This window comes from Vipera berus (genome assembly GCF_964194415.1).
Source record: "Vipera berus genome assembly, chromosome: 4".
Taxonomy (NCBI): domain Eukaryota; kingdom Metazoa; phylum Chordata; class Lepidosauria; order Squamata; family Viperidae; genus Vipera; species Vipera berus.
Window position 1 is genome coordinate 69,831,455 of NC_138206.1, and position 24,118 is coordinate 69,855,572.

Consider the following 24,118-nt stretch of genomic DNA (forward strand, 5'->3'; position numbering starts at 1 on the left):
TAAGGACATTAACAAGACTGAGGATTCCAGTATAAACATAAAGCTTGCAACACAACTGAAAGAAGAGCGCCAAGAAAAAAGACAAATTTGGGACTTTCTCTTTAAGGACATTAGCAAGATTGAGGATTCTATGATAAAAAGAAATTCCCGGGTAAAACTTCTAGACAAGAAAAAGATTTTATTCTATGAAGATAAGCAGGAAGAAGTGACCTAAATTTAATGAGACAACTGGAACGAGGATGGATTTTTCTTTGTTCTAATGTGTAATTGAAAGAAAAATTCAATTCAAAATTAGAAAATGTAATCTTTTACACACACACACACACACACACACAAGATTACATTACATTTTAATTTACATTACATTTAAAGCTACATGTTTAAGTAACTTTTAAAGTAGGCAAATATTATTGAAAATCTATTTGAGAGTACTCATATTAAGAAAATTGGATGTAGAGTAAACTTTTCTTTGTTTGATACTTGTAACTGAAAGAAAGTTTTAATCAAAAATTTGAAAGGGATTTTTAAATTTTATATATCTATGTCTGTCTGTCTCTCTCTCTATATATATACATATATTGATAGAGATAGATATAGAGATAGATATAAAGATAGAGATAGATAGATATAGATATATAGATGAAGTAATTTTTAAAGTATGTAAACTGTTTTTGAAACAGTTTTTGAAACTTCGGTTAAGAGAAAGCTAAAGAAAATGATGTACTTTGTGCTCTAAAAATGATGTTTATAAAAGGAAAAAAGTGTTATTCTGTAAGGATAGTTTAGAGGGTGGAAGCTAAATTCAGTATTGAAATTCAAAGCCTGTATATTAAGAAGCTAAAGGGAGAAAAAGTATTAGAAAGTTTTGATTTTAGAAAAGTACTTAAAGAAAGTTTAGCATTTTTCTTTTCCTTTTTTTTTTAAAAAGAAAGGGGTAGTGGTGGGGAAAAAAATACTTTTCCTAGTAAGGTCAAAGAATCTGAGAAAGTTTGTTAATAGAAATGGTGACAGTTTACAAAGATTAGTAGGGACAAATAGAAACATATACTATTTCCACAGCAAGTTAAAGCAGAATGGTTAAACTGATCATTCCATTTAAAGAGGAGAATATACTTGAATATGTTTTTCATTTGGATACCATTTCTGGATTTTGTACTTGTGATAAAAAATTGTATTTTTGAATTTGGTTTTGTTAATTAGATGGATTTGCCATTATAGAAATAGCTAGTTATATAGTAATGTGTAAAAACAAAAAGTTGAGGCTAGAATGCTAATGCAGGTTCGCATCCCACCAGGCTCAAGGTTGACTCAGCCTTCCATCCTTCCGAGGTAGGTAAAATGAGGACCCAGATTGTTGGGGGCAATAAGCTGACTTTGTAATAATGCCGCCTGGGTGTGTGTGTGAAAGCCCTAATAAGCAGGCATATACATAGAATGAAGGCTACTGCTAAGCTTGTAAGCCGCCCTGAGTCTTCGGAGAAGGGCGGGATATAAATGGAATTAAAATAAAATAAATAAATAAACAGAGTCAGAAGTCAACACCTTATTTTTCTTTTCCCTTGTACCTCATACCTTCTCTTCCCCTTTCCTTTTCCCTCCCTTAATCCCCTATTTCTATTTTTTCCTTTTCTTTTATTTTTTAGATGTTAACTAAAAATATTATATAAAAAAGACAGTACTACAGCTCTCTAGGAATGATTTTATTTATACTTCACCTATTTCTTGTTGGACTCTTCTGGGGATGCCAGAAATGGTTTTTCTCCTTCTCAGTTTCCGTCTTCGCTGCAGTACGGATTGGGAGTGAACAAGAGAGCAGCGTATACTAGCTTCTCGGTCAAAACCAATTCCTACAATCCATAAATAGGTGACATTAGCTTTTAGAAACAATAAACAATGGCTTTGACTGGAAGACCACATCGGGTCAAGTGAACTTTTCAGATTATGCCTGAAAATAAATAGAAGGCAGACTTTACAATTCTAAACAAAAAATATTGCATTACCACAGCTAATCCCATTCACAATGAGAGAAGGAAGTGAAAAAATGAGAGGAAGTTAGTTACTCTCCTTGTAAGGACTATTTACCAAAATGTTTTTCAAGATTATTACGTTCTAGTGACCCTAAGGTGTGCAAAATGAAAATTAGGATTCAGGAGGATGAACAAAAAAGTTTCAGCTGTAAATTACTAAAAAAAAAGGAAAAAAAAGTTTCTATGCATTGCTGCTATGTTGCAGGGAGGTTAATATACTATGACAAATCCAAATGTCTTTGGATTTCCATATGTCAATCCATATAAAATATCATTCAGATTGATGTCATAGTTGTATCTTTTGGCACCAAGAGCAACCAATTAGCATTTTTTTTTTGCCTCCAACTGGCAGAGTTTTCTACAGCTCCAGGCAGGATTTATTTGCCACTTAATTTTTAGATCTGGAAATGGTTGGAACTGAAGACGGAACCACCTGAAAGCAAAACTCATGATGTCTCACTGAAGTGGAAGTTCATTTTCAACTGAATGCTTCTCCTCTCATTGATAATATGAACAGAATCTTGCTTCCATTTATTCATAAATTTGGCAAGACTATTTTCTAAACAAATACGTCACAGTCTTTTCTCAACACTAAAAATCTGGTGTGATTTGAAAGAGCAGTATATGAATAAAAATAGGTTTAAAAAACAATAAAAATCCTTTCCATTTCTAATCCAAAAATGTATACTCTCATTATCTGTCAAGGGTACTAACTAGGTAGACTGGGTGCCATTGTGCAATACTGTATTTGGTCTATTCTGAACTGTTTTATAATTAGCTATCAATTTTTCCTTTTAACTGTAACCTTCCAGGAATTATCTGTTGGGGACTGAGAGGCAAGAAGTGACAAAATGTGCACATGTATCATGACTTATGATACAAATACATAATGATGGGACTTGCATTGCAATATTATTGCACACATCATTTTACATTATCATTTTACAACATTGTGTTTTACTGAGAATGCCACTGTTTTGGAGTGCAGTGGCACAGAAAATTCATAAATTTACCATTATACTGACACACACACAGTAATTATGATGGTAGGTTAATAACAATAGTTTAAGTTGTACAAGTATTCCCACTAAAACCTGATACATTAAAAAGATGTACTAAAGCTGAAACACATTTAATGCATTGTGTAGTTACAAAGGGTAGGCTGAAGGAGAATACATAAAAGCATTGCAGATAATTCAATGTGGCATTTTCATCATGGGCAAAGCATTCAATGGGAACACACTTCATGAGCCTTCAAACAGCTGCATATGGTTTTGCTGCACACACTACCCTGATCAAAATGTTTTCTGGACATGGTCAAAAGAAACTGCTGTTTCTCTGTAAGTACTGTAGTTTCCCTTCAGTAATAGGAATTATTCAACCTAATTCCTGATATTGAACATAAGCCATGTTGATTTTGGCTTATAAATAATAATATACTTTACTAACTGTATAAAACCTGTACTAACATGTTTAGCACTTCGTTTATTTTTTATTTTCTGCTTCCTTTATAAGTGAGTCTATCAGATCCATCTTCTGATTACAGAAGGAAATGTCATAGTGAGTCCAAGATTTCAGTCTCTAGATCAATGGAACAAATACTATAAGATACATCAAAGCAGATTTCCTTCTGGTTGGTTTAGGAATTTATTACTGTACTTTCTGTAGCACTGTATAGCCAAATGTCACACTTGATAAAATTTGTAAATTTTGTAAATTTGGATTGGTTGCCCATGTAGCCATCTTGCATCACTGGGTCTGTCATTCATATAGCTCTTGATGTGGTTCATTTTCTTACTGAGTGGGTATGATGGGACTGGCCAAAAGTTATTTAGCACGATTTCTTAAAATATATCGAACTGTGAATTTACCTTGGGAACTTCATTTATAGGACCACCCTATCCACTGTATGTGGAATGTCTATGAATCATTTCTCATTAATTCTCCTATTCTTCTGAATGATAATTCCAGAAATTTATCTGCCACATTGATGTTTTAATTGGGACAGCCCTTATGGGCTTCAGTGATGGATCTGTTATTGCCCACAGCAGCAAGCAGACAGGGAATCAATTTACTGTGGGTGATGGTGATAACAACAATAAATAGGGAGCTCCTTCATTTCCCAAAGACCTTGGTTAAGACTTTGATATACTTGAAATTGATATATATCAAGCTTCCAGAGGTTGCTTTGATATTTTGAGGAGTTCATTCAAGAGAATCAAAGTGGCTCTTCAAATAATTTTCATAGGTCTAGTGCAGGGGTAGGCAACCTTGGCTCTTTTATGATTCGTGGACTTCCAACTCCCAGAATTCCTGAGCCAGCTGGCTCAGGAATTCTGGGAGTTGAAGTCCACGAGCCATAAAAGAACCAAGGTTGCCTACCCCTGGTCTAGTGGTTATGACTTGAAAAATCTAATACCTCTTTTCAAAAAAAGCATTGTTATGCTTTGGTATGCTCTTTGTTAACTGTTCTTGGCAGACAACTGAGGAATCTTTATGCCACTAGTTCTTATCAGTGTATAAGTTAAGCAGTGTATTAACTCTGACAGTGGTTATTTTTATTTCTGCTTACTTGTAGTGACATTATTATTATTTTATTGTGTAATGGTGTGTAAACTTTCATGAGTGCTCAGAGGCAATACTGTGTACAGAGAACCTTTTGAGATCTAAATGAATAGATTAGTCTACTCTTCATGACAGATTTATTTTTGGTGTAATCTATGGAATGAAATGAGGAACCAATGAGCCAATACAGCTAATTTAGAAATATTGCTAGTCATGGATTTTCATTCTGACTTCATATTGTATTGCAAATTCCTGTCTCTTTCCCTCTTTTTATGTATCATGTATAATAGATAGAAAGAAGATTTCTATATATTATATGCAGATACTGCATTCTGATGTGAAGGGATTTTTAAAATGAATTGTACACATCAATTAAAATATTATTCCTACACTCTTGGCCTTGGAGCATTATGGAACGCATTGAAGCAAATATTAAAATGCTATTAATTTGCTGTAGCACTTATGATTCATAATATACACTGTTGGTGAGGAATATTGCACTGTTTTATTCCAGCACATAACAAACATGAGTATCACATAGTATAAAAGGCTGCTAAATTCAACTATGCCTTTCTAATACAATTATATCAGCATCAATGTCCATGGATAATCACAATGTAGAAAGTTTTTCTCACTGTATTTAATGGGGCTAATTCTCATCTTAATAGATATCAAAGTTATCAAAGACTTTTTTCAGAAATCTTACATATACTCTCCTATCCTTTTGTAAGGGCCTATAGTCGTGACTCTGCTAGATGGCTTGGGGCCCCAATGGGGGAACAGCACAATGGAGATGGTTGATTAACAACATATCCCACCTCCCCACATTCCGTCCCTACCACGTGTCCTTAAATTTTAATGTTTGGTTTTAATTTATGTTTTAATGTGTATGTATGTGTATAATGTATATGGATAGATACATTTTTTATGACTGTAAGCTGCCCAGAGTTACCCTATGCTAAGATAGGGGGGAGCAATAAAATTTATAAACAAATACATTTGCTATTTATAAAATCCTATATTTAGAGAAATATTTACTGCAATAAAATAAGCTATTAAAACACCTTCAAATCAACTACCACAACAAAAGGACAAAAGATTTGTTGTACCAGTGACATTGATGGGGATAATACAAGAGGAAATCACTTGGGCATCCTGTTTCATTTTCTCTTCTGGAGTTGGGAGAGGTAGTGCTTTGCTCCAATTTGTTTGTTTATCCAGTGTAGAAGGTATATTATTTACTGGATTTTTCAGCCTCTGCCCTGACATGACATCTGTATCTTCTTCCTCAGAAGGGTGGTGGGACTGTAAATAAATACAATCAAAACTAGCATCCATGCACAAACAACAAAATAGTAAGAATTGGAAGTTAAAAAGAAGAAGAAGAAGAAAGTACCTTGGAACTTGTAAGAACTTTCTTTCAATGGCTACATAGCAGATAGAGCAAAATATCTCACCTATTGAAAACACTTATCAGCCCTTAAGATGTATGAATCTCTGTTCTCCCCCCTCCCCCTTGTTGTCTCAGTTAGGGAAGGAGAAAATTGTAATACAATGCATCTGGAATGCAGTAGCTCATGGAATGTTAATTTAGGAATTAACACAAAATTGAAAATAAACATTTCAAATCATGTATACTTAGCAGAAATGTGGGCTATCTGTACGATCCATGCCATTTCTGCAGAGGTATGTATGTTTGAATGTATTCATTCTGTTAAAAATATACATTAACAAGTAATCATGTCATGTTGTTTGCATGTAGACTTAGAAACGAACAATTTACATGTGGTTGACAACCTGCGGCATTGATTTCAGTAGAACTTTAGCATGGCCTTATGAACTGATCTCATGTTTTGTATATTTTGAAAGAAATACATATTTTGTATTTTTAAAATATCTGATTTTACTTCAAAGTAAAGTCTCTCTGAAATTAACAGAATTGAAACATAGAAATCCTGAGCTACGGATTTAAAGTCATTCAAATGTGTGCTTTCACTCTATCCATATGACATACTTAAAACCATGTCAAGATCTGGTGACTGTATTCACTGCTCCTGAACTTGAATAATGTTAGCTCTGGGTTGGTTTTAGTAGCTGCTGTGGAATACAAACCTGGTTCATTTGATTAATTTACTGTTCATAATTCAGTGTTAAACCAGAAAATGGGGCTTTGGTCACCAAATTAAGTATGTCATGTGAACACGGCCATCTAATAATAAATACTGGATATCAAAAGAAAATTGAAAAGTAAAAGTTTGAATCAGGACTTTTAGAATATCTAACAGCCAGATGTAATTCAGAACACATAATTTAAACAAGGGACAAAAGATAAAGAAGAACTAAGAGAGACTAACTACCTCAAAGAGGAAAGAAAGAAAGAAAGAAAGAAAGAAAGAAAGAAAGAAAGAAAGAAAGAAAGAAAGAAAGAAAGAAAGAAAGAAAGAAAGAAAGGACTGTTGTTCTTTGTTGCTTTACTATGTGAGTAAAAAGTTAAGACAATCTAGACAATACCTAGAGAACTAAAAATGACAGTTTCTTGAATGATAAATACACCTTTTCCCATTTTTTTAAAGTGCATATTTTTCACTTAATTTATCACGATACTCTATAGACTGGAAGAAGTCATCCTGAAGTCTGTATATTATCTAAGTTCAGTTTTCAGCTTCAGTTCTGATGACTTCTTGATATTTTGTCCTTTTGTTTGTTCAGAAGCATTTCATACTTTTAGTTTTCGTTAAAAAGTGCAAAGATTAAATCTTGTCCCTTTAAGTCTGTTAAAGCATTTAAATATTTTTATTTTTTATAACTGAGACCCACATTCAAATTAACTTTAGTTTATTTTTGTCAGAAGTGTCCTGCTGAACATTCCTGCTGAAGGCACAAAATAGATTTACAATCGTTCTTATCCCCCAACGTCTAAGCTGAAGGCTGCACTTCAGTGTTTATCCAAGTTACATCAAGCTGCTTTCTTACCTTGTCAGAAATGCCTGTAATATTATACACAAAAATGTAAAAGGGACCCGTCTTCTTGGAAGCTATTTCTGTCCATCTCTAGGTTAGGAAAACATTGCCATTTTCTTTCTTTTCAGCTTTTGTGCTGTTCCTAGCAGCCATGAATAGTTCATATAAACTACAAGCACAAAAGATTTTGTTTCCTAGGTAACCTCTGAGCTAAAAAGTTGGTGCATGCAAAAAAAAAAAAGGGTGGGGGCATATAGCCTGCATTAGCTTGCATTTTGTGACCAATACTTTCCCTGCATAACAATGTCTTTTGGACAAAGAGAGTGAAGTGACCTGACCACAATCTCTGACTGTCTGCCAGGGTTGCTCTTCAGCAAACAATAGCAGTGATAACAGTCCTTTGACTAGGTCCATGCTGTGGCTTTAACATCATTGGATGCATTCTTGTAGTTTTCTGAGATCGCCATCTATTTTTTTCCAGCTACATAAAAATTTAGTTCAGGCATTTAAAACTAATCGACAAAAGGAAACTTGCTCATCGTCTATTAAATCTAATAAAACCTAACACCATATTAGCATGGAGGATGAAAAAAGTTAATGTTCTTTGTTGATAAGAGCATGAAATAAAGTTAGTTAGTCAGCCAAAAAAGCAGTAAAGATAGATTAGGGAGTAAAAAGGACAGATTGTATGAGGAGGTTTTATTCGTTTATCTTCCAATACCTTTTTACTCCATGGGGTCATGTGGCAACACTCAGTAGGGGAAGACGAGCGGGTTCTATAAAACTAAAAATATGAAATGTGGAGGGAGAGGGAAATGATTAAAATTTAACACATACAACAAATGTTTCTGTGCTTTTTGATCAAAGTACATCTGAAATGCATGCTATAGCATTAAAAAAGTTTCTTCATAAGAAATAAACAATATAAGTTTTTATTATGTTTTTGTCATGAGAACCTGTTTATTAACTATAATATGCTATTTAATTTCTGTATATTTAGACATAGTGGTTAGCTACATGGGGAATGTTAATGAACATAAAAATAATCATGTGTGTAGATTTTTCCCCACACAAGCTCGATAGTTGACAATGCCATCCTTACAGCAGGAAACCATTCACTGATTGTTTAATTCAATTTGCCCTGGTTTTAGGTCATACTAAATAGTCAAACCATGGAAATGGGTATGGGGAGTATCAGATCTATAACTTTTGCCTATTAATTTCAAGCAATCTAGTCATGGAATTTCTGATGAAATGGAACCATGTATAAATTATAAACCCCTTCATGGATTACTGCCTTGTCGTGGCGAAGGGGCTTGCGTAATTCAATGAAGCTATGAGCTATGCCGTGCAGGGCCACCCAAGATGGAAAGGTCATAGCAGAGAGTTCTGACAAAACATGATCCACTGGAGAAGGAAATGGCAACCCACTCCAGTATCTTTGCCATGAAAACCCTATGGACAGTACCAAAAGGCAAAACGATATGACGCTGGAAGATGAGCCCCTCAGGTCGGAAGGCATGCAATATGCTACTGGGGAAGAGCATAGTAGGAAGGAGGAACAGGCTTCGACTCAACCCTGACAAGACTGAGTGGCTGTTCGTGCCGGCATCCCGGGAAATTCCGATTATTCCACCTTTGGCCATGGGGGGTGAGCTATTACCCCCCGTAGATAGGGCTCGCAACTTGGGGGTCCTTCTAGATTCACAGCTCTCTTTGGAAGAGCATATTGGAGCTGTGACTAGGGGGGCCTTTGCCCAGGTTCGCCTGGTGCGCCAGTTGCGGCCCTATCTAGACCGGGATGCCTTGCGTACAGTCACTCATGTGCTCGTGACTTCTCGTCTAGACTACTGTAATGCTCTCTACATGGGGCTGCCCTTGAGGTCCACCTGGAGACTTCAACTGGTGCAGAATGCAGCCGCGCGAGTTGTCTTGGGGGTTTCCCGATACTCCCATGTTACACCTTTGCTCCGCGAGCTGCATTGGCTACCGGTTGCTCTCCGGGTGAGGTTCAAGGTGTTAGTGATGACTTACAAAGCCCTTCATGGCATGGGTCCAGATTACCTACGGCAACACCTGCGGCCGGCGTCAACTTCCCTCCGTCCAGTGCGCTCCCACAGAGAGGGCCTCCTCAGGGTGCCGCCGATCAAAGAATGCCGATTGGTGGCCCCCAGGGGGAGAGCGTTCTCTGTGGGTGCGCCAGACCTTTGGAACCGCTTACCGGTCGAGCTCCGGATGGCCCCTGACCTTCGCTCCTTCCAGTGCGATCTCAAAACCTTCTTTTTCGAACAAGCTGGCCTGGTCTGACGGGATGGGGTTGGATTTTTATAAATAGTTTTAATTTTAATATGTATTAATTATTACAGGCATAATGGTTTAATTACTTTTAATTTTTGTATTCTGTTTTTTATTATGTATTGCCCTGTTCACCGCCCTGAGTCCTTCGGGAGAAGGGCGGTATACAAATTAAATTATTAAATTATTAAATAGTAGCGCCAGAAAGAATGAAGCAACTGGGCCAAAGCCGAAAGGACACTCAGCTGTGGATGTGTCTGGTGGTGAAAGGAAAGTCTGATGCTATAAAGATTTTTTTCTCCATAGAAACCTGGAATGTAAGATCCATGAATCAAGGAAAGCTGGACAAGAAAGAGATGACAAGACTGAACATCGACATCTTAGGTATCAGCGAACTAAAATGGACAGGAATGGGTGAATTTAATTCAGAGGACCATCAGGTATACTACTGTGGGCAAGAATCCCTCAGAAGAAATGGAGTAGCCTTCATAGTCAATAAAAGAGTAGGAAAAGCAATACTGGGATACAGTCTCCAAAATGACAGAATGATCTCAGTTCGAATCCAAGGCAAAGCATTCAATATCACAGTAGTCCAAGTCTATGCCCCAACCACCAGTGCTGAAGAGGATGAAATTGATCAGTTCTATGAAGCCCTATAGCACCTTATAGAACTAACACCAAAAAATGATGTCCTTATCATCATGGGGGATTGGAATGCTAAAGTAGGAAGCCAAAAGATAACGGAATAACAGCCAAGTTTGGCCTTGGAGTACAAAATGAAGAAGGGCACAGGCTGATAGAATTTTGTCAAGAGAACACGATGGTCAAGCAAACACTCTTTTCCAACAACCCAAGAGACGGCTCTACACATGGACATCACCAGATGGTCAACACAGAAATCAGATTGACTATATGCTCTGCAGCCAAAGATGGAGAAGCTCTATACAGTCAGTAAAAACAAGACCAGGAGCTGACTGTGGCTCAGACCATGAGCTTCTCATTGCAAAGTTTAGGCTTAAACTGAAGAAAGTAGGAAAAAGCACTAGGCCACTCAGGTATGAATTAAATCATATCCCTGTTGAATATACAGTAGAGGTGACAAATAGATTTAAGAAATTAGATCTGATAGACAGAGTGCCTGAAGAACTATGGACAGAAGTTCACAACACTGTACAACAGGTAGCAACTAAAACCATCCCAAAGAAAAAGAAATGCAAGAAAGCAAAATGGCTGTCTGAGGAAGCTTTGCAAATAGCTGAGGAAAGGAGGGAAGCGAAAGGCAAGGGAGAAAAAGAAAGATACGCCCAATCGAATGCAGAATTCCAGAGAATAGCTAGAAGAGATAAGAATGCCTTCTTAAATGAACAGTGCAAAGAAATAGAAGAAAACAATAGAATAGGGAGGACCAGAGATCTTTTCAATAAAATTGAAGAGATGAAGGGAACGTTTCATGCAAAAATGGGCATGATAAAGGAACAAAATGGCAGGGACCTAACAGAGGCAGAAGAGATTAAGAAGAGGTGGCAAAATTACACAGAAGAACTATACAAGAATGAGCTTAATGTCCCTGATAATCACAATGAGGTGGTCACTGACCTTGAGCCAGATATCCTAGAATGTGAAGTGAAGTGGGCCTTAGAAAAGCTGAGCAACAACAAAGCTAGTGGAGGTGACAGTATTCCAGTTGAGCTATTCAAAATCTTAAAAGACGATGCAGTAAAAGTGCTACACTCAATTTGCCAGCAAATTTGGAAAACTCAACAGTGGCCACAGGATTGGAAAAGATCAGTTTACATTCCAATTCCAAAGAAAGGCAGTGCCAAAGAATGTTCAAACTATCGCACCATTGTAGTCATTTCTCATGCTAGTAAAGTCATGCTTAAAATCCTACAAGCTAGACTTCAGCAGTATGTGGATCGAGAACTACCAGAAGTACAGGGAGGATTTCAAAGAGGCAGAGGAACTAGAGATCAAATTGCCAACATACGCTGGATCATGGAGAAAGCTAGGGAGTTCCAGAAAAACATCTACTTCTGCTTCATTGACTATGCTAAAGCCTTTGATTGTGTGGATCATAACAAACTGTGGCAAGTTCTTAAAGAGATGGGAGTACCAGACCATCTTATTTGTCTCTTGAGAAACCTATATGCGGGTCAAGAAGCAACAGTGAGAACTGGGCATGGAACCACTGTTTGGTTCAAAATTGGGAAAGGAGTCCGGCAAGGCTGTATACTGTCGCCCTGCCTATTTAACTTATATGCAGAGCACATCATGAGAAAGGCAGGGCTAGATTAATCAAAAGTTGGAATTAAGATTGCCGGAAGAAATATCAACAACCTTAGATACGCAGATGATACCACTCTAATGGCAGAAAGTGAAGAAGAACTAAAGAGCCTCTTGTTGCGGGTGAAGAAGGAGAGTGCAAAACTTGGGTTGAAACTTAACATTAAGAAAACCAAGATCATGGCATCTGGCCCTCTCAGTTCCTGGCAAATAGATGGGGAAGAAATGGAGGTAGTGACAGATTTTATTTTCCTGGGATCCAAGATCACTGCAGATGGGGCCTGTAGCCAAGAAATTAAAAGACGCTTGCTCCTCGGGAGGAAAGCCATGGCAAATCTAGACAGCACACTAAAAAGCAGAGACATCACCCTGTCAACAAAAGTGCGTATAGTCAAGGCTATGGTCTTCCCAGTTGCAATGTATGGCAGTGAAAGTTGGACCATAAGAAAGGCTGAGCGCCAAAGAATTGAGGCCTTTGAACTATGGTGCTGGAGAAGACTCCTGCGAGTCCCTTGGACTGCAAGGTGATCAAACCGGTCAGTCCTAGAGGAGATCAATCCTGACTGCTCTTTAGAAGGCCAGATCCTGAAGCTAAAACTCAAATACTTTGGCCACCTAATGAGAAAGAAGGACTCACTGGAGAAGAGCCTAATGCTAGGAAAGATTGAGGGCAATAGAAGAAGGGGACGACAGAGAATGAGGTGGCTGGATGGAGTCACTGAAGCAGTAGGCATGAGCTTAAATGGACTCCAGAAGATGGTAGAGGACAGGAAGGCCTGGAGGAACGTTGTCCATAAGGTCGCAATGAGTCGGACACGACTTCGCAGCTAACAACAACAACAATAATTTATAAAAGCTAGTTAACCCATTAAAACAACTTTTAATTTTTCTTCATAATGTTGCCCTTATTATTTTACAATAATTTGTTTCATATTGTATGTACATTATTCATGAAACTGATTGCTGTTAGCTGATGTAGAAATATCAATAACATTGTGTATGTGGCTTAATATTGAAATTGGCCATGATGGCTGAGAATGATGGGAGTGATCATCAAATATTTGGAGGGCACCAACTTAGAGAAAGAAGAAGAAACTATCCATGAGCTGCAAAACAGAATACATTCTCAGATAGTTTGAGAAGAGAAACTCCCCTCTTTCCTCATGTAAATATCTCAGTCACGTGATGCAAAACAAAGCCCCACAGAACCTCACTACCACCTCTATTCTGGTAAATCAGGGATGTCAAACAGGCGGCACAAAGACAAAAAACGTCACATCATGATATTTCATGTGATACGATTGAGTTTGACACCTGTGCTGTAGATACTTGAAAATTTTGGATGACCCAAGTCAGCGAGTTGAAGTCCAAACATCTTCAGGTTGTTAAGGTTGAGAAACATTGACCTAGAGTAACAAGGCCGCTTACTTTCAGTGAATTTTTATATAACTTGAAATGTAATAAAAGCAGCCTATTCTAACATGGTGCCTTGTGTCTGTATTACTACTACAATTTTTCTTTTACCATATTTGGTGTGAATTTGACTTCTGAGAGTTGTAGTACCACCCACTTGAAGGATTATAGTTTAGAAGAAGCTAATTAATCATTCAATGAAAGAAGACTATTTGATGGCATCTTCTCTAGTTAATACACCAGCATGACTATTTTGCAATAGAACTCCTCATGTTATTGCTTTATTGACAATTATTGTCACATATAAATGCATATATCCTAGCATAGGCTCTTTCTGACTTACACAAATGATTACTCATATGTTAAAAATTGTCTTGTATTTAAATTTAGAATTTATAGTGAGACCAAGATAAAGAGTAAACATTTTTTAAAAAATTGTGGTTTGATTAAAAAAAACATAATAGCAGGAAACTGAGGTAACAAAATGAACAATTTTTCATTTAGTTATCTACTGATAATTAGGCTTCACCTTTATACTTTTAATAACAACATAACAGAGGCTTGGCAGCATTACCTGGCAATTTTTCCCCCGTCAGTTGCATTGAGAAGATGAGGAAGAACTTACTTTTAGCAAGTGATGGTCCTTAGTCTCTTTTTTCTTCTTAGTGTAGATCACAGGAAAAGACGGAAATGGGGGAGCTACCACAGTGTGGCTCACAGTTTTTTGTTCTCGGTTATTACCCTGATTTCGGTATTCTGTAAGAAAGACCATTGTTCAGCAAGATATATTGTACATTTAAAAATAGGCTCCTGACAGAAAATGTGTGAACTTCAATCTAGATGCACTGCATGATAATTACACTTAGTGATGAATTACATGCAGCAACTATCTGTGCATAGTTCTGTCAATATATTTTGACTTTCATATTGTAAATGGCTCAGTTAGGGAGAATGGAAAGCCTCTGAATGAACTCATGGCAGAAACACAGATATTTAACTGGAAGTTATCTCCTACATTATATCTTTCCAGGGCTTTTTTCCTCATAGAATGCTCAGAATGGAGTTCCGGCACCTTTTTTGGATGGAACCTGAAGGGTAGGCAAAGCGGGTTGTATGACATGTGTGAGTTCCGGCACCTTTTTCTTTTACAAAAAAAGCACTGTATCTTTCAATGAAAAGTGGTGGAATTTTCTAAAAAAAAGTGGTGCCTCACTGATAAAGCCAATTTTATGTAGTTAAGATATCAGGCAAAAAAACAGGAGACTGAGAGTTTGTCCCATTTGATCTCAAAGCCAACCAGATGACCATGAACCAGACACTCTCTTTTAGCCCTAGGAGCCAGGCAATGGCAAATTACTTCTAAACAATATTGCCAAGAAAACTGCAAGGACTTGTCAGTCAGGAATTAAAAACGGACACAATGGCACAAATGCTTGCTTATAAATCCACTGTTTCACATTGTTTTTTATTGGATGCTATGATGAAACTAACATCTTTGAAAAATACATGTATGAAAAAAAAAAAAACAAATTCTGTTTTCATTTGTTCTCTTTCATTCAGCATCTATCATCAATAAAACCCACGTGGTAGGGAATGAAGATGCCATATTGTAACTTTGACTCCCTAGAGGCAAAAATTGTTCTATGATTGATGCAAAACATTTAAGGCAAACTTGAATGTAATTGTATTTTGGGAAACCATTTTAAAATGAGAGTACAGTAGAAGTATAATATATACTTCTCATTACATATGACATTGTGTTTTGGAAACATATTAAAGTCCTGATCTTAATGTATTTTTGTTTTACGTTCTTTATTTAAGGAGCTATTTCCTGACCACAAGATGGCAGAAAAAGATAAAATTTATCTAAAACAGAACAGCTAACATCCAGAGCTGTTATAATTTTACTATCACTATAATAATATTTCCCCTTTTAGCTCTTTGCAATCCTATTAAAATAAGCTTCACCATCTATTTGTTGTGAAATTATTTAATATATTATTTAAAGCAATTACACATATTTTCAATATGGTGTTATTGTTCTGAAATGTTAGGAAGAGAACATATTATTTATGTTAATATCTAAGGATGACATGTTTTAAGAATTCAAAAGTGGAACCTATCAACTATTCCTATCAAAAGGAATAAAATCTAAATCCACAGGTATATGTATACAATAACGAGGTGGGTGCGTGGGGTGGACAATTTATGTACAATAGACCTTATCTTAATTTATTGCCTTAGCAGATGGCAACAACTAAGCAAGCTTACCTTGAAAAGTGTTAAACAGAGTTTAGGCCTGGTGAGTGCTGGGAGGAAAGATTGTCAGGAAATACCAAGATGTAGGCAAGATTGGGGAAACAATGAACTAAAATAATGGCAAATTATTATATTGTTCTACACTAGCTACAATGCATTCAGAAAGTATTCAGAACCCCTTCATTTTTGTCAATTTTGCTATGCTGCAGCCTGATTCTACAGTTGTTGAAAATCATTTTTTCCTCATTAATCTACACTCAGTACCCCATATTGACAAAGTGAAAACAGAATTTTAAAAATGTCTGTAAATTTATTAAAAAGAAAAAAAACACTGAAATATCACATTGGCATAAGTATTCAGACCCTTCTCTCAGTACTTTGTTGAAACACTTTTGGCAGCAATTACAGCCTCGAGTCTTTTGGGTTATGATGCAACAAGCTTTGCACACCTGGATTGGGGAAATTTCTGCCATTCTTCCTTGCAAATCCTCTCAAGCTCAATCAGGTTGGATGGCAACTGTCGGTGGACCCCATTTTCAGGTCCCTCCAGAGATGTTCAATAGGATTCAAGTCAGGGCTCTGGCTGGGCCACTCTAGGACATTCACAGAATTGTCCCTAAGCCACTCTTGTGTTGACTTGGCTGTGTGCTTAGAATCAATGTCATGTTGGAAAGTGAAGTTTCAGCCCAGTCTCAGGTCCTGAGCACTGTGGAATAGGCTTTCATTGATGCTATCCCTGTTCTTTGCTTCATTCAGCTTTCCCTCAACCCCGACCAGTCTCCCAGTCCCTGTTGCTGAAAAACACCCCACAGCATGATGCTGCCACCAATCATGCTTCACTGTTGGGATGATATTGGGCAGGTGATGAGTGGTGTCTGGTTTCCTCCAGGCATAACATTTAGAATTGAGACCAAACAGTTCAATCTTGGTTTCATCAGACCAGAAAAACTTGTTCATCACAGTCTGAGAGTCCTTCAGGTGCTTTTTTGCAAACTCCAAGTGAGCTTTCACTGAGGAGAGGTTTCTGTCTAGCCCAGGGGTCGGCAACCTAAAAAAGGAAAAGAGCCACTGGGAACCGGTTCCATCACAAATTAAAAAAAGTGGGAGCCGCGTGCGTGTGTCCATGCAGCTTTGCAGACGGGCCGCGGCAGCTTCCTCAAAGAGCAGCGCCGCTGCCTGTTCGCGCGGAGGTACGCGTGCACCTCTCCAAAGGTTTGGGGAGGTGCGCGCGCACCTCCGGTCGTTCGGAGAGGTGCGCGCGCACCTCTCAGAATGGGCAGGGGCGCCGCTCTTTGAGGAAGCTGCCGCGGCCCGTCTGCAAAGCTGCCGAAAGCGGCACCTTCGGAGACGGGCCGCGGCAGCTTCCTCAAAGAGCGGCACCTCTGCCCGTTCGCGCGGAGGTACGCGCGCACCTCTCCAAAGGTTTGGGGAGGTGCGCGCGCACCTCCGGTCGTTCGGAGAGGTGCGCGCGCACCTCTCAGAATGGGCAGGGGCGCCGCTCTTTGAGGAAGCTGCCGCGGCCCGTCTGCAAAGCTGCCGAAAGCGGCACCTTCGGAGACGGGCCGCGGCAGCTTCCTCAAAGAGCGGCACCTCTGCCCGTTCGCGCGGAGGTACGCGCGCACCTCTCCAAAGGTTTGGGGAGGTGCGCGCGCACCTCCGGTCGTTCGGAGAGGTGCGCGCGCACCTCTCGGAATGGGCAGGGGCGCCGCTCATTGAGGAAGCTGCCGCGGCCTGTCTGCAAAGCTGCCGAAAGTCTTCCATCTGAGCATAATGGAGGCCACTGTGCTCTTAGGACCCTTCAGTGCAGCAAAATTTTTTATTGTAGTCTTCCCCAGATCTATGCCTTGAAATAATCCTGTCTCTGAACTCTGCAGGCAGTTCCTTTGACCTCATGGTTTTTGCTCTGCTACAGCATGCATTGTCAGCTGTGAGGCCTTCTATAGAGAGGTGTGTGCCTTTCCAAAACATGTCAAATCAATTTAATTTACCACAGTACGACTCCAATCAAGATGTAGAAACATGTCAGCAATGATCAAGAGAAATGGGAGGCACTTGAGCTAAATTTCAAGTGTTGTTGCAAAGTGTCTGAATTCTTATGCCAATGTGATATTTCACTTTTTTCTTTTTAATAAATTTACAGGTATTTCTAAAATTCTGTTTTCATTTTGTCATTATGGGGTACTGAGTGTAGATTAATGAGAAAAAATTGAATTTCAACAACTACAGAATCAGGCTGCAGCAGAACAAAATTGACAAAAATGAAGGGGGGTCTGAATACTTTCTTAATGTACTTTCTTAATGGTGTTCATAAAAACCCTATGATGTGAAGATGACACAATATGACTTAATTTATTACAGATGAATTTTGTGTGGTTGGCTTCTCTCTAATCTGACTGAATTGTTGGCTGAAAGTAACTACAGCATTTTCTTTTTCCTAACCAGTTTATCAAAGTTCCTGCAAGATTAATGTATTGTTTATGGCAGATGTGTCAAACTCGCGACGTCATGTGACGTCGCGCAATGTATCAGGACAGTTTTGCCATTGCTGGCAATGGGGTGGGTGCAGCTTCCAGATGATGCATCCGGTCTGCAGGCCGGCAGTTTAACACCCTGATTTATGGACTTAATCAATCTAAAAAAATTAAAGGCAAGCTGGTTTTCAAATTCACATTCCTGTGAAGTGATGCACTAAGTAATCTGTAATACTATTTTACTAGTATGTTTTTAAGCAGAAAACAATGATCCATATATAAGAGAGATCTTGGTAGCAAAGAGAAACTGTCTGGAAATGGATTTTAATGTAAGAATGAGAGGAGAGGAAAGTTAAAGATCTAAATTGGCCTTGCCCTATATTTTGCAGCCTTCCCAGAATTTTAAAAAATAAAAAATATTCAAGACCTGGTCATGGCTACATTGGCCTTGTTGGACTTGTGAGCTAACTAATGAAGGACAGCTGGTGAAAGTAGAGGTGAATTAACATGCCATTACAGGAAATGCACTTATTTCATTAATTACTCAGGAACCTAAAGAGGTAGTCCTAAACTCACAGCTACAATTGGCACCAGAATTTCTGTTGCTAAGCAAGGCAGTTGTTAAGTGAGTTATGTCTGATTTTATTACTTTTTTGCCAAGTGAATCACTGCTAAATTGCTAACTGAATCATGTGGTCATTAAACAATCTGGCTTCCCCCATTGACTGCTTGCCAGGAGCCAGCTGGAAAAGTTACAAATGGCAATCCCTTGACTCCAAGTTGCTGCAACCATTGTAAATATGTGTCAGTTGCCAAGCACCCAAATTTTGATCATGTGATCCTGGGAATGCTGGAACGGTCATAAGTTTGATGACCAGTCTTAAAGTCACTTTTTTTCAGCGCCACTGTAACTTCAAACAGTTGCTAAATAAATGGTTGTAAGTCAAGGACTACCTCTATTATACAGAATTATAATTATACAGAAATTAAAAATTACCCCTCCTCAAGGCTCTCAAATTCTGCTTGGCATGGCGATGCAGCTCCTCTACACATGCTGGTCTGGTGGAAGGAAGAAAAATGTTTCTCTCCTGATGCCAAGGGGCATGATAATACACATTCAGTTTGCTTTCTGCATCCAAGTTTGAGACAGCTGTAGAAACAAATGAAGAGGATACTTAAAGAGATTTCCAGCAATGGCCTTTTTAAATTCAATAATCTATATACATTTATATCTACATACATCGGTATAATTTCAAATATCAATATATATTTGACACTTGATATTTTATTAGCTTGCTAATAAAAAGGATCAATATACCCTATCATTTGCAGTTCAGGAAACATTCATAAATTCTGAAAGAAAGAGGTTCTTGAATTCATTATTTTTTAGATGCTGATAGATGGTGTGTGTGTGTGTGTGTGTGTGTGTGACAATGGCCTAGAGGTGAAGACACTCGTCTCCCACTTGGAAGGTTGAGAGTTCAATCCTAGTCAGTGAGAGATGTTTCTCTATCAGGGCTCAAAGGGAAAATATGTGCTGTAAACTCCATGTATGTATCAGGATGGGCATCTGGCCAGTAAATGCTAAGCTCCATTCAGACTCACTCCCATAAAAGGGATTACAGCGTCATAAAAAGAAAAACAACTGTTTATATATATACCTTAAATCTGAATTTTAAAGAAACTCAGCTTAAGTAAACTATGAATATAACAGGAGAAACTAAGCAAAACAAAGCAAGCATTACATGATTTTTCATTATTATTTATGTATACAATGTCATAATTTTATATTATGAATCTGATAAATCACCCAATTTTATTTTCATGTCCTTATTTCATCAGTTAAATATATTTTTCATGGCTAGTTTGTAACTGAATAAGTTTCCTAGGATATATTTCTACCATTCAGCAGTAACTCAAAAACACATCTGCATTATGGATACAAGATAATGATCTCATTCATTCATGGTACTTCATCATATTCTTCCATAATTGTATTCTTTTCATGATTCCCTTTAGAGATGGTATGGACTTAGATTTGCATGAATAAGAACCATGGTTAATGCCATTCCATTATCAGAAAACCAGGTCTTGCAAGTTCTAGCAATGAGTGAATTTACTGATCAATAATACAGTATTAATACTGAGGGACGCGGTGGCTCAGTGGGTTAGGACGCTGAGCTTGTCGATCAGAAGGTCAGCAGTTTGGCGGGTCAAATCCTGAGTGCCGCGTAACAGAGTGAGCGCCTGTTACTCATCCCAGCTTCTGCCAACCTAGCAGTTTGAAAGCACGTAAAAATGCAAATAGAAAAATAGGGACCATTACGGTGGGAAGGTAACAGCGTTCTGTGCGCCTTTGACGTCTAGTCATGCTGGCCACATGACCACGGAGACGTCCTCGGACAAGTGCTGGCTCTTCGGCTTTGAAACGGAGATGAGCACCGGCCCCTACAGTAGAGTCAGAAACGACTAGCACGCATGTGCGGGGGAACCTTTACCTTAATATTAATACTATTGATAAACAATGATAATATTGCTGATATTGCAGAAATTGTGAAACTGAGCATTTGGGACTATGTAAGGATCTGCCTCAACTAGATCTCCCAAGAAAGCATTGAAACAGGCATTATTTCAAAAGGAACTTTTTATTGAGAGTTAGTGAAGGCTAGAAAGCAACACAAGGTCTAAAGATTTGGCGCACAGAAGATTACATCAAAAAGGCAATTCAGAACTCCTCCCTCCCAGTGTCTAACCATCCAGTTGAAATCCAGCCAATCCACAGGTGCTACAGTGTTATGAGAAGCTGGAGATTTAGCGCCTTTCTTAAGGTCTTTCTCGGTTTCATTTCCTAATGGTCCCAGGTTCCGTTGTCTGGAGATAAGGTAGATATTTTCATGTCACATTCCTCTCATCCAGAGGGAGGGCACCCCATACAGAGCATAGCAAGGCAAATCACATAGCAAGCACACACACACCCAGCAGAATGGCAGACCCCAAAATGAATACATAAGCAAAAGCAGGAAAGAAATAAAGGGAAACAAATAAATGAGTATTTGAGAGGTTCTGACATATGGCCCCCTAATAGAAAAACAAATCCACCTGAAAAGCAAGAACAGGAAGGGGAAAAGAAAAGAAAACAAATACATCAGTCAGGCTTATCAGGATAGCGCTCATGAAAACATTTGAGCAACCTAGGAGCATGATTGTGTTTTTTTATAAACCCATTCATTTTGTGAAGTGGGTAAATCTTTCCAGGCCACTAAATACTGTGTGGCCCATGATGTTTGCATGAATCTAAAACGTCTTTAATTTTAAAGTGTTGTTCACCTTCTACCATAATGGGCTGAGGGACAGGAGTGGTGGTAGGTCGTAATTTAGAAGTAACCTCAGGTTTTAACAAACTGCAGTGGAAAACCGGGTGGATTTGCCTCAAACTCTTACGGAGTTCCAGCTCCACCATGACAGGACTGATAATGCATTTAATGGGGAAAGGACTGATATACTTCAGACTCAGCTTCTTTGATGGCTGTAGCAACTGTAGTAGAATCTAGAATCTAGTAGAAAGGTAAACCCTGCCTCCCACATCGAAAGGCTTAGGCTCCATTTTTCCCCCCCAGCATGTGCTTTGTAAGCTTCTCTGGCCTCATCCAAAGCTTTTCTAACCACTGACCAGATGTTTTGCAACTGATGAACCCAGTCCTTAAGGGAGGGGATATCAGGTTCATTAGCAGGTAACTCAGGCATAGGGGTGAAACTCTGGCCATTAACCACTTGGAAAGGAGTGAACCCAGTACTGGAGTGCACTGCATTATTATAAGCCACTTCAGCAAAAGGCAGCAGTTCAATACAATTGTCCTGTTGATAATTAATAAAACAACAGAGATACTGTTCTACAACTGAGTTCATTCATTTTGTCCCCCCATGCATTTGAGGATGATGGCTAGATGACAGTCCCTGATCAGAACCTAAGAGGTCCAAAAAGGCCTTCCAGAACTTAGAGGTGAATTGAATCCCCCTATCTGATATTATGCATTTTAGGGCACCATGGAGACAATAAATGTGCTGCACAAACAAGTTAGCCAAAGTCTTTGCAGTTGGGATCTTCTGACATGGTATAAAATGGGCTTGTTTAGAGAACAAATCAGTGACAACCCAAATGACATTGTTTTCAGCACCTTCTCTCTCTAGGGTGCTGAAGAGCTCAGTACCAGCTGCAGGAGGCCAGGCGTTTTTCTTGCATCTGTTTCGCAGCAGCACAAATCGGGCAGCTAGCCACATAGCTTTCAATGTTTTTCTTTAAGGATGGCTACCAAAATTGCCGCTTAAGCAGGTGAAGAGTCTTTACAAACCCAAAGTGTCCAGCTATTTTCGAATTGTGACAGGCCTGCATGATTCTCGGTCTCTGACTTGCAGGCACATACTTCTCCCCAACCCAAGCCAAACCATCTTTCATCGAGTTCTTCCTCCTTTTCTGGGCAGCCCAGGGATTTGGCTTTTAGGTCCTTGAAAGCTTCCACCATGTAGTGCATGGCTTGCTTCAAGATCCCCTCCATCAGGTCAACTGCCTGTCTGCTCTTCATCATTGGAAAGATCTTCCATTCTTTTCTTTTGAGTCTTCTTCTGACCTTCTCAGGTGAAAGTTACTCTTTGGGTTCTTTCCTCCCAATCCTCCTTTTTACCAATGCCGAGTGACCATCTCGGCCTCAAGGAGTCTTCTAGGGCAGCACCTTCCTCCAACCAGGTGGAGGAGCCTTTCCAGGATAGACCTGGATGGTTGACACATTACAGTCTTCAGTTCCAGCTTCTCCCATTTCATTGCCGTGTAAAGACATGTTGTGCACGGCCCCCCTTGGTAGGGCAGATGACTCTCTGGGTTTGGCACTATTGCAGACCTTGCTTTATGTAAGGATGTGCCATAACTAGATATCCCAAGGAAGCAGAACTCTTGAAACAGGCATCATTTAAAAAGGTCCTGACGGTGCCAGGCTCCATTGTCTGGAGATAAGGCAGATGTTTTCATGTCACATTCCTCTCACCCAGAGAGAAGGCACCCCATACAGAACAGAGCAAGGCAAATAACATAGTAAGCACACACACCCCAGCAGAATGGCAGACCCCGAAAATGAATATATAAGCAAAAGCAGGAAAGAAATACCGTATTTTCCGGCGTATAAGATGACCCGGCGTATAAGACGACCCCCTACTTTTAAGAAGCTTTTTAAGGTTTTTTGTCTTATACTCCGGAAAATATTTACATGCCCTGCCCTCCCTGTCCGTCGCAGAGGAGGCGAAGGCCCGACTGGCCCCGCCAGCCCTCCCGCTGCTCCCGTGCTTCTGCTGGCCCCCGAGGTGCAGCGTTTCCCAGGCGGCAGGCAGCGCCGGAGGGCAGCCGCCACCCCGCCACGGCCGGCACCCCTCCTGCTTCCCCCCCAGGCCTTGAACTTCTCCCATTCGGCGCAGGCCGGGGCAGCCTAGCGGCCGCACTCTCTTAGGCAAGGCCGGCCCCTCGAATCAGGCGCGCATAGCTGACCTACCACCAGCCCCAGTACCTGCTGCTGCGGCCGGCTAAAGAGCCGGCCTACACGGTACCAAAATCCTTCTTGGGCCCAAGGCGCGCACAGGCGCCTCTCCCTCTACGCAAGGCGAAGCCGGGTGCGAAAAGCGACAGCGCGCAGGTGCCGTTGAGCCAGCCATTTGGCGCAGCTTCCGGTCCGCCTGTACGTAAGTAAGTCTAGGGACAGAACCGGGCCGTAGAGTTATGTTTCTGATGCGATCTGGAGCGGAGGGTTTGTACGGCTGACCGGCTGCAGGGGGGCAAGAAAGATCCCACGTAAGACGCGCGAG

The 24,118-nt window shown here is 39.5% G+C and overlaps 1 protein-coding gene across 1 annotated transcript in view; it reads right to left on the reverse strand.

Moving 5' to 3' along the window:
- Positions 1 to 24,118, reverse strand: part of NHS (NHS actin remodeling regulator) — a gene marked incomplete at both ends in the record, with an annotated part of 277,008 nt that overhangs the window by 16,737 nt on the left and 236,153 nt on the right. Inside the window, 5 exons of the mRNA XM_081327025.1 lie at positions 1,716 to 1,847; positions 5,702 to 5,897; positions 8,275 to 8,337; positions 14,170 to 14,300; positions 19,272 to 19,424. Of these exons, the coding sequence (XP_081183151.1) occupies positions 1,716 to 1,847; positions 5,702 to 5,897; positions 8,275 to 8,337; positions 14,170 to 14,300; positions 19,272 to 19,424 (675 nt within the window). The remainder of the gene's footprint in view (positions 1 to 1,715; positions 1,848 to 5,701; positions 5,898 to 8,274; positions 8,338 to 14,169; positions 14,301 to 19,271; positions 19,425 to 24,118) is intronic.